Genomic DNA, 11776 nt, shown 5'->3' on the forward strand with positions numbered 1-11776 from the left:
AAAGTGTCACTTCCCCTGGAGCTGGAGCTACTGATAGCTGTGAGGAACCTGATGTGAGTGCTAGAACTTAGTCCTTTGAAAGAGCAGCAAGAGCTCCTGGCCTCTGAGGTATCTATTTAGCCGCTGCTAAGTTTTACACCATATACTATAGAATATTATAAATAATTCCATTGTGTTATTTTAAAACATAAACGTTAAAACATATAGCTAAGAAGTTATTAGCTATAATTATTTTGAGAATGATATTATTTTATGTGTATCTTAATCTTCTTCTTTATGCTTGTCAGCCTTAAACATTCTTTTTTCTTCCCTTTTTTTCCCTAGTATTGTGGATTTGACATGTAGCCTCACACATTCCTGTCCAATGCTCTTCCACTTCTCAAATTAACAAAAAGAGAGGGGGAGATTTGTGTCATCTCCTTAATAAGAACAATAACACACAAACAATTATGCATAATTATGATACATATGTGCATTTGGACAGAGGTCACAACAGAGGTGAAGCCAGGTCTCAGCATCATGGGAATGGCTCTAGAAATGAGTGCCCTGTAAGTTGGAAATGATATGCTAATTGCAGTCAACTATTGGATTAGGTAATCCAGAAATATGTATCAATGAAAACTCTTCACATGGAGTTTACATTTAAAAGAGACAGAGCTGAAACAATGTTTCTCTCTTCACTTTCATGTTTCTAAAGTTTAGAGTCTAAACCCTTTCATAGACCCTTTCCCACTCTCCTTCAAATTCACGGCTTCTCTTTTCATTGCTATTGCATACATATAAGTATTTGTGTGTGTGTGTGTTCCGAAATAGAACCTGTTGCCTTTAAGTTTTTTTTTTTTTAACACATTTGAGACATAAGAATAAATAAGTTAATAAGCATTAATTTTGGTAACCCGTGTTATTTAATCTAGAATATACCTTATTTCTTCAACTGGATCATAACATTTCTTAGCAAAGGGTCAAATCTCCTTTCATGTCTAAACGTAGAGGCCAGTACACAATAGACATTCAACATGAATGTATTGTTACGAAACTACAGAGAACTGAAACACAAATTCTCAGGAACCTGTTCTTGAGAAAAGAAGGACCCGCTTGAGGGGACCCTGCCCTTCTGACCAGGGTCCCAAGGACTCACAAAAGTCACAGCCATGCACCATAAACAGTTTTATTGCTTTTGAACTGAAGGGTGGGCCAAAGACAGAAACAGGAAGTGGTTTTCAGGCCAAGGGAGGTGGAGGGCCTGGGCTTCCTGGGGGAATTCATGACTTTGGGCGGGGAGAAGGTCACTGCAGCTATGTACCCTCCTCTGTGTCCAGACTCTTAGCACTCTTCCTCTTTGCAGTGGTAGGTGGTACCACCACTGAGACAGCGGGGCTGTGGATGGTGAAGTCTCCTGCGGCCGGCAGGGTTCTGAAGCCCTTGCCTCTGGGAAGAACAGCCTGCTGGACAAGAAATCCCACTGGAAGTTGAGCAGGTAGTAAGACAGGGGGTTGGGCATTGCGGAGGTGAACTTTTGGGAGCATTTGGGAGCGCCGAAGGTTGTTGCTTCTCTTGTGACATTGCTCAGCTAACACGTCAAATCTGGAAGAAAAAGAACATAGTGTTCTATCAGAGATCAGGAGCTGTAGGTTACTCTTCTGAGGATCTGAGGTTGCCAGCCATGAAGCCAGAACTAACTCAGAGAAACCTATCTCAGGAGGAACAGTGGATTTTCAAGGGTTGAACACATCAGGAGTAAATTCTGTAAGAATTTCTAAGAATTTGTCAACAGTAAAGTTAAAAACTTATCACCCTTCTATAAAAGAAAAATAAACTTTAACTTAGCTGAATTAAGGACCTTTTTTCCAAGGCTGATGCCCACCATGGTCAAGTGTGAAGAACACCACATCTGCTCTTTCTTTACTTGGTTTCTGGTTCTATTTTTCTAAGCCTTTGTGGTGTCTTTGCTGTTTCGTATGCCCTCTGGACCCCATGTGTCTGTTCCATGTTAGATTATTTCAGAGTTCTTGTCATGGATTTCCAACCCTTCCTTTCTCCCTGCTACAAATCATCCCTGCCTGTTTTATCATTTTGCTGAGAGAGACAACAAAGATGGTCAAAACTTCCTTATCAAAGCCTGAGTGAGTGACACCCAAGTGTCTCTTCATCCAAAAGTAGCCTTACCTTCAAGAAAGATAAGTAGACAAGTCACGCCATGAGGAGCCTGAGGTTTTGTGGCACCAGGAAGGAAGATGCTTTTTTTATACAGCCTCCAGTTGAAGCCTCCAGGCTACTTGTTATTGGAGGGCAGTCATGGAGCCGGTGATCTATCCAGGTGTTTCATAATTCCCAGGGCAGGATTTCTCATCTGTATACACCTGGGATACATTTCAAAGGGAATTGCACGGAAGCAAGTGATGAGAGGGCTGAGGCCTTCAGGCTAGCTTGCATAGAAATGAGTACACTGCACAAATCCTTTGAAACAAGATGGGGTGGTGAACCGGTAGAGGACTGTGTCTGAGTTTATTTTACAGTGAAATGAAAGAAAGAAGGGAGCCTTCAGTCTGTGACAAGAGTGGAGGAAGATCCTGCTTGCCTCCTGGCATGCAGGACTGAACATACAGCTCAGCACCCTGTACCCTAAGGGACTTACCTAATCAGAGGTAATCTAGTCACATCTGAGTCCTACATCCTCTGAACTCTGTAGATTCTTCCACAGATCTATTGCTGTCCCAGGTCATGACCTAGATACATACCTTATCTCCTCTAGTAAACTGTTCCTGAATGGCATAGTCTTATCATTTCTCCGTTCCTAGAGCGTGATGTCATCCCCAATATAAGCTAGAAGTGCTCATTAATGTTTGATGAAGGGCTCAATTTACCTGACTTTAGAACAAAGCTTGTATCTCAGGGGGAAGAAAAAGTGGGGAAATAAAATCCAGCTCAGTTTTGGGTTTTTTGTTTGTTTGTTTTGTTTTCAGTAGATGTTCATTTTTATTCCCCTCATGTGATCACCCTCCCCAAATCTGTGGGTGGGCCATGCCTGATGCAACAGACTGAGAGTAGGGGGAATAGAAACCATTCATAAATGCCTGTCTCTTAAACACAAATGAGGCTCTGTGTATTGATCAAGACACCTATGGAAAAACCTTTTACAAAGCAAAGATTTTTTTTCATCTTTTATGAAAATTGATATTATTCCATGTTTTCTTTGTTAGAGTGGAAACCTTCTCAGCTAAATATCGTTTCTTGCTTCTAGGTGTTTTCATCTCAGAATCACTGTTGGTGTACATACCTCTTTAAAAAGTGATGATGAGCTTGGCTGTAAGGGCTGTGTCTTGGCTGCCTATAACCATCCCTAGAAAATTACCATAATTTGGAAACAATTAGATATATTATAAAAGATAACATTTGATTGTAGGATCAGTTCTCAAAGGCCTCTAATGAGACTGGGGACAAAGATGAGCATGACTTGGGTGTGAGATAAGGAGTAAGGATCCTAACCAGGGTAAAAAAAACCAAACAAAGTCAGAATTGCTTTTGGAAGGCTAAACCCAGTTGCCTAGGGTTATTGAAAGTCATCAGTTTCTGAGGAGGTTTGGGGGTGTAGTTTAGATGAAGGGAATTCAGCCGGTAGAAGGATGGGGTTGGCCTATGCCATCCCATACAGAGAGGGTCCTGGAAAGAGTACATCTGGCTTATGGGGGTTCAGTGATTAAATAACATCTCCCTTGACATCTCTTGTACCTTTCTTTCCTCCCAGCACTCTCAGGCACCAGAGAAACCTCTGGTTGCTCCTTTACATGCTTCATGGGCACTGATCCATAGTGAGAAGGCGGCATGACTCTGATCTCAATGCCTCAATGCACTACTTTTCCTTTTCCTTAACCAAGACCCAAAGCATATAATTTCCAATTATGGAGACCTCACATACCACAAGAGCATTTATTTGAATTTAACCAATAATCATTCATTTGTTATGGTCACTATATAAGAGATTTCTGCCTTTAGTATTCTGTCCTGGATGAATTAAGTATAGCTACCTAGTTTAAATATTTTCCAGCCCAAGCATTTCAGTGTAAACCACCCATAGGCATCTCTAGATGCAGTCAGTTTTATCATAGTGAGTCTCATCAACATGAGAAAATTGTGGGATTGATTCTACAAGGATTTTCTCTTGCAGTAGAGGGTTTTCTAGATCTGCCTAGTTTTAGGGAGTCTCTTCTATGCCTCAACATATTCAATCTTCAAATGAACTTATTCACTAGCCACTTGTACATCAGGACACCAGAAATTTAGCATTCCTAAATTTCAACTCTGCCTCTCATGTTGGTTCAGGTATGTAAGAGTAGAATTCCAAAATTTGATAGTAATTAAGTAGGTAGTGTTTGGAGTGAGGTGGCTTCCGTAAGTGCATCTCATCTGGAGACAGGATCAGTCCCTGAAAAGTGTCTTTTGTCATACCTATTCATCCTCACAGCCATCAGATTTTCCTGAACAATAGGCATCTACATGTATCTACTTTCAAGTGAAGTTTCCCTGAATCTTACACCTTTGTATTTTTCTTTGATCTTTTCTTTCTGGCTCCCCAAATCTCTCAGATATCCCAGAAGTAACATCCCAACTGTATTTAAAAGTCTCTTTTCTCTTGTTTTATTGTTTCATCCATAGTTCCCATAATTGATAGATAACCTTCTATAACATGCTAATTAATATCTTCAACTTGAGTCTGAACCTGAATCATTCAAGGTCCTGTAATTGTGATCCCCATCCTGTGACTTCAAGCCCTCCCCTGGTGGTTTATTTCATTATATCTCCTTTGCTGAATAAGTGGATTTGTTACACAGTGAACTGGAATCTTTCCTTTCTGATTTCTGCATGTCTCTTTATATATCTTTCTCTCTCCCTCTCTTCTTGTTTATTCTTTCTCCCTGCTCCCTTCATTTGTTCCTTTCTCCTCCTTCCTTTTCTTCCTTCATTCTCTCCTTCCTTGCTTTGCTTTCGCCTGTTCCTTTGTTGATGCTGATTGCTGTTCTGAGTATATTTGCATCTTTTCTTACCTTCTGAATATCTGGCTTCCAGAGCCCAGTTCAAATTCTAAGTCTTTCAAAACAGGTTCCTTTCAGATGAAGCATTTTCTGTTATACAAATCACTAACCATGAGGAGCACTTGTCAACACTTTCGGCACATATTGGAACTACAAATCACATATCCTACGTCCTTCTCCAGTGAACACAAGGGTCCATTCTACACATTAGTTATAAGGTTTCAGAAGAATCTCTCTCATCGATATTTGCAAGAAGCTTTACACTTTACAGACTTTCAAATGTTATGCCTTGACTTCGTTGATTAATTGTGAGCTTACACCACCACCACCACTACCACCACCACAACAATAAAAATCAGACACTATGGCAAGCTTAGATTGTTCACATGTGAACTTCTCAGTTGTATATTCTGAATGCTATTATATTTCTACTCAGACTATGTCTGAGTTCACTCTGAGCGAAGTGTTCAAGAAATCTGTTGTGATTCCTTGAACTGTTTAGTTCAGAATATATCCTGCTCACCTTTTCTTAGGAAGAAGGGCCAAGTGATCTTCCAGACCCATTTTTCCCTCCAAGTGTTACTATTTTAAGCCACAAATTATCCTGACTCATCTTTTTATGAAAATAAAGTAGTTTTTAAATAAATCTACAATATCATGAGGATTATTTTAATACAATATTTTTATTAATTCTTTGATAATTTTATACATGCATAACATCAAAATATTTACTCTGCACACTTTCCTCTAAATCCTCCCATTTCTATCCCCAATCTCCACCTTTCCTACCCTCTAAATTCATATTCTTTCTCTCTAATAACGCCCTTGAGTTTAATTTATTTTATAAATATACTCTAACCCCCTGAGTCTAACTTATGTTGTGTGTATACTCTAATTTCCTGAGTCTAATTAATGTTGTACATTTACTCATAGGTATAGGGTCATCTACTATAGCATGGTTGATTAATAGAGTCCACACCCTTAAAGAAAATTGATTATTTCTTACAAGCAATTGAGCCACTGTCAATAGCTCCTCAGTTAGGGGGGCTTAGGAGCACCTCCCCTCCCAGTGCTAAAATGTTGAGCAACTAGATCTTGTAAAAGTCTTAAGCAGACAGTTACAGGTGCTATGAGCTCATCAGTGCAATTGTCCTGTCATGATAAGGACTGTGTTTTAACTTAAACCATTTATCGTCTGCTTCAATAGACAAAATCATCATTAGAAAAGGATGAACATAGTCTGACTTTTTTTTTTTAATTCAAAGAATCAATCCTTTGTTCTTTCCCCAGCCCAAGAAAGAGGAAACTTCTAATTTTTCGAAGGAAATAAGATACAGTTCATTTAAGTCTAAAAAAAAAAAAGAAGAAATGAACAAACTCTGAGAGACCAAAAGAATCAGTATATAGAAAGACTTTAATAATATAAAATAACTAATTGGTTAGTATTTTCTGACATTAATTTTAATTTAAACATTTATGTTTTATTTTATGTGCATGAGTACTTTTTGCTTGCTTGTATGTCTGTACATCACTTGCTTGCATGTTTACTGCAGAAATCAAAAGTAGTCATTAGATGCCCTCTAACTGGAGTTATAGATAGATGTGAGCCACCATGTGGATGGTGAGAACCAAACCTAGTTCCATCAGAAAAGCAGACAGTGCTCTTAACCACCGAGCCACCTCTCTAGCTCCTAATCTTAATTATTAATTAACATGAAAACTACTGCTTCAAGGAGCTGGAGAGATGGCTCAGCAGTTAAGAGTACTGGCTGTTCTTCCAGAGGTCCTGAGTTCAATTCCCAGCAACCACATGGTGGCTTTCAACCATCTGTAAAGGAATCTGATTCCCTCTTCTGCTGTGCATGAAAACAGTGTTTATATACATGAAATAAATAAATAAATCTTTTAAAAAACATACTGCTTCAATATGCTAGTCTCAAGAAAGTTTTTTAGTTGATTATTCTTGAGATTCATCTTTCCATTCCTCCCGCCCTATTTTGTGTAGCCAAGTCTTCCTTCCACTTTCCTGTCACGTGTGTCCTATAGCTCCTTCTACCAAGCACTTCTTTTGACTCTTTCTTGGTTGCCTCCCTAGTTTTTTTTGTTTTGTTTTGGTGCTTTAATCATATTTATATCTGTTTGTAATCATACACATATATGTTACAGGCTGGGATCCACACATGAAATGACAACACCCAGTTTTTACCTTTTGCTTTTTGGGTTCCCTTGTTTAATACAACACTTTCCAGATGCATCTCATGCCTACAGTTTTCATGACTTCATTTTTACACCGAGTAAAATTCCACTGTGTGTATGTACTAGAGTTCCATTGTCTAGTCATCCTGTTAATTAACTGTCCAGGCTGTCTCACGCAGATATAAAAACATCTCTATGACAGTAGATGGAGTCTTTTTGGTAGGTGCCCAGGAATAGTAGAACTAGATGATATAGTAGTTCTATTTTTATTTTTTGAGAAACCTTCATACTAGTTTCCATAATACCTGTATCAGTTTATAGTCCCACCAACAAAGACTAAGGGTTTCTTTTTCTATGAATCCTTGAGAACATTTGTTATCTATTTTTTTGGTGATAGCTATTCGTACTGGAATGAGATGATATCACAAATTAATTTTAATTTACATTTTCCTGATGGCTAGGGTGCTTAGAATGGCTCCCAAAGACTCATATATTTTGATTCTTGGTCCTCAGTGAGTGGAACTGTTTAGGAAGGAATACGAGCTGTGTTCTTTTTAGAGCAGGCATGGCTTTGTAAGAAGGTGTGTCACTAGGAGTGAGCTTTGATATTTCAAAAACCCATGTCAGGCCGATATTCTCTCTCTCTTTCTCTTTCTTTCTCTCTTTCTCCCTCTCTCTCCATCTCTGTCTCTGTCTCTGTCTCTCTGTCCCTGTCTTCCTGCTTGCTGCCTGGGATCAGAATGTAATCTTAGCTACTTTTCAGCACCCATGTCTATCTTCTTCCTATAATAATGATCATGGTCTAACCCTCTAAAACTATAAGCAAGCTCCTAATTAATGTTTCCTTTTATAAAATTGCCTTGGTCTGGTGTCTTTTAACAGCAATAGAATAATAATTAAGACTGAAATTGGTATCATGAATGGGGTTTTGCTGTGATAGGCCACAGCATGCTGTTGTTTAGAGGAACATGGACAACTTTCAGATTTCAAACCAGGAAAGCAGTTGAATGCTTTAAGTAGTGCTTAATGGACCATACTAGTAGGAACACAAAAGAAAGTAATGCTGAGAGAAATTTGTACTATAGAGGCCTGGCTTAAGAGGTTTCAGAGGTAAAGAATATTAGCAAGTGGTCTAGAGATCATTTTTGGTATATTTTGGCAAAGAACGTGGCTAGTTTTTGCGCTCCTCCTAAGCATCTTCCTGAGACTAAATTGAAAAATTTTGGATTAATGACATTGGTAGCGGCAATTTCAAGGCAGTTTAGTATTAACTATGTCATGTGCTTTTAGTGGTCACTGTTATCCAGATCAACAACGAAAAGGAGCAAGCAGGGTGAAAAGAAATACAAAATGTACAGTTTGAGAGGGAAAAGAACACCAGGAAATATAATGTTGGATCCAAGTCCTGCTCTCAAAGAGATAAAACGTTTAGAGAAAGGACTGTCCAAAATAGAATAAAAAGAGTAGTGTTATCTGGGCTAGACTTCATCAAGTTAAGCTCCCAATTTGTGAAAAGGAATTAAAGGAAACCTTAAGCAGCAAAGGAAACCATTATCAACAGAAGGCTTATGCAAATGTAACTCAAGGAGGGTGTCAGATTCTAGCCCCTGCAGACAGCAGAAATGGCCCTGTAGTCCTGGATTTAAGGCTACTGAAGTAATGAGAATGTGGAATCATCCTCTATGGTTAAGGAAAACCACTGAGGCCAGGCACATGATAGATGGAGGCTCAGAAGGCTATTTCTTCAAGCTATAAAAGTGAAGCCTGGATTGTATTGGAGACTTCAAAGAGGTTGGAGATGCCACAGCTATGAGATGCCTCCCAAGAAGAGCTGCTAACAGGGCGTGGAACCAGCCCAAAGGAGAAGAGTGTGTTATAGTCAACAAAGTTGGAAAGAGTAGGAGACCTGATGAATGCTCTGACATCAGATATGGTAATGTGGAATTTGAAGTTTGTCCTGTTGGGTTTCATTCCTGACTTCCTCCAGTATTTCCTCCCTTTTGGAATAATAATGTATATTCTGTGCCTTTATATATTGAAAGTATGTGATTTGCTTTTTGCTTTTGATTTTACAAAGGTTACAATTAAGAGATTGCCACTGAGTCTCAGAGGAGACTTTGGATTTGGAAAATCTTAAGACTGAAGACCATGGGGACTTTTAAATGCATCTAGGATTATGGTATGGGACTGGGGAGTGGAATGTGGCAGTTTGAATGAGAATGCCCACATAGGTTCACATATTGAGTGCCTGGTCTCCTGTTTGACAAGGATTAGAAGAGGTATCCTCCTTGGAGTAAGTGTAGCCTTGTAGGAGTAGGTATGTCACCAGGATTGGGCTGTGAGATTTCAGAAGCCCAAGCCAGGCCCAATCACTCAATCTCTGCCTGATGCCTGCAAATCAGATGGTAAAGCTCCCAGCTACTGCTCCACTGTTATGCCTGTCTACTTCCTGCCATGATGGATGGAACTGCAAATATTCCTGCAGAGTGAGGTATCCCAGAGTCAGAAAGGCAAATGTTCCATGTTTCTTCTCACGTGTAGATGATAACCTGAATATTTATATATGTACACCTAGACTGAAAAACACACAGAGAGCTGGAAACTAGTAAGTGCAGCGGGAGGTGATTTTGTGGAAAAGGGGGATAGAATTTAGGTGATATAAACGGAGAATGGGTAAGAACAGATCATGAAATGTTAAATGGGGTGAGGATAGAGGAGGGAATATGTAGGGGAGATAAAACTAGCATAAATGCATATGACATAACTATGAAAATCTAGTAAAATAGTAGGTTCTATAACCTTTCTAAAATACACTCATATACATGCATAAAAGAAGTTTAAATGAATACCCTATAACAGGGAACACTGGCTCCTCCAGATACCATAAGCTGTCAAACCAAAAGCCCAGTGCCAGGAATGGGTTATCTCTTTCTAAATTGTTAATCCACATAACCCCCTCAGACACGCCCCCATTCCAAAATATTGCAGGATGTTGCCATTTTTCTTGGGTACCCTTCATGGTAAGAGTCTGCTACAATGACAAAGGATTGGACATGCCTGCATTCTCCTAGACCAAAGCCCCTTTATTCTGATGTGGTCTCTGCTGTTAGCATGTGAGACAAAGTCTGTGCACAGGAGGACACATGTCCTGCTGCTACATGCTCACATGACAGGTGATGGCTGGATACTCCTCAACTTCCCTATTCAATAAAATCCAGGTAGCAACTCCAAATACAGAATATGAAAAAGGGTAATGGGCAAGGGAAAGAGGTGGTCAGGTGCTGGCTACTCTCTGATGTGTGCATTAGCTGCTTTCAGGTGCCTAACCTTGAATCAATCTATTTATAAAGCAACATTACTCCATCTTGAGTTAAGTGTTAAAAAAAATTAATGGCTCTCCATATTTACATGAATAAAATAAAATCACAATCTGCTAGAATATGGGAGGCATGAGCTGACAGATAATTTATTTGTAAAACATGCAAAATATCAATTTCTGTCAGAAATACCATCAAAGGGGCATATCAATCATACCATATGTAACCCTTTACCCAGGACTGTAAAAGAAGAAGGCATCCCAAGCAAAGTATGGCAAATACATTAAGTAGTCACTTGTGAATACTCATCATAAGGTTTGTCCAGATTCCCAGTCTCCAGCTCAGATACAGCCTCTGCCCATGACATTCAGCTCACTTGCTGCTAGAATGTACATTTGACATCTCTGCCTGCACAGCTCAATGCCTACAGTTTATAAGACTTGGGGGAGGGGTGCTTATAACTCTTTTACCTCCTTACAAACCCTCCCACATGCCCTTTGCGGTTCTCCTTCAAAGTAATGACTTTGACTTCCTTTTCCCAGTGTGTGTGTCTATGTGTGTGTGTTTCTAAATATAACCTTTCAGTCCATATAATGCTACCTGTATATATGTTTTCTCGGCTGTCCATTTGGCAGTGGACAACCAATTTGTGTGCTCTTCCCTGGGAAAGACTATTTTTGCTGCTCCCAGCTTTACTCAGTTCTCTATAGTTCTTTGTGAGGGGAGCGTTAAGGCTTCATGTTTTTTTTTTTTGTTTGTTTGGTTTTTTTTTTGTCTGTTTGTTTGTTTTTTGTTTTTTCCTCTGTCCAGTTCAGCATTTTTATTGATGTCATCCTTGTTCAGCCCATATTTGAGCAATCATGCTGGTGAAAAATTATGGGTGTAGCTTGGAGATACCACCTTACAGCAAACTCCCTGATCCTTTGGCTCTTACACAATATTCCCTGAGCCTTAGGCATTTTGTAAATATAACTATTGGTACTAGGCTTTACAGCTTTGTACTTTGATTGGTGGTTTTCTATAGTAGTCTCTGTTGGAAAGAGAAGTTTCCTTGATCAGCAGTGAAGACAACACATAACTGTGGGTATAGGACAAAGGTTTATAGATTGTTATTAGAGTTTATGCTAGCTTAGTAAGTTAATGATTGTTGACTTCTCCTCAAATAACTGTGACTTCGCCGGCACTTAGTAGTCAGCTAGGTTTCCAGGACTACACAGTCTCACTTTTGTTAAG

The 11776-nt window shown here is 39.3% G+C and overlaps 1 protein-coding gene across 1 annotated transcript; it reads right to left on the bottom strand.

The window, feature by feature from the left end:
• Nucleotides 1-1199: 1199 nt before the first annotated feature.
• Lce6a (late cornified envelope 6A) lies at nucleotides 1200-2212 on the bottom strand. Its single transcript, XM_021627561.1, has 2 exons — nucleotides 2167-2212; nucleotides 1200-1584 (listed from the first exon to the last, which is right to left on the bottom strand). The coding sequence occupies exon 2, from the start codon at nucleotides 1561-1563 to the stop codon at nucleotides 1324-1326; it is 240 nt and encodes a 79-aa protein (XP_021483236.1). The 5' UTR covers nucleotides 1564-1584; nucleotides 2167-2212; the 3' UTR covers nucleotides 1200-1323.
• Between the last annotated feature and the right edge of the window lie 9564 nt (nucleotides 2213-11776).

Source organism: Meriones unguiculatus, chromosome 10 (genome assembly GCF_030254825.1).
Source record: "Meriones unguiculatus strain TT.TT164.6M chromosome 10, Bangor_MerUng_6.1, whole genome shotgun sequence".
Classification (NCBI taxonomy): Eukaryota; Metazoa; Chordata; class Mammalia; order Rodentia; family Muridae; genus Meriones; species Meriones unguiculatus.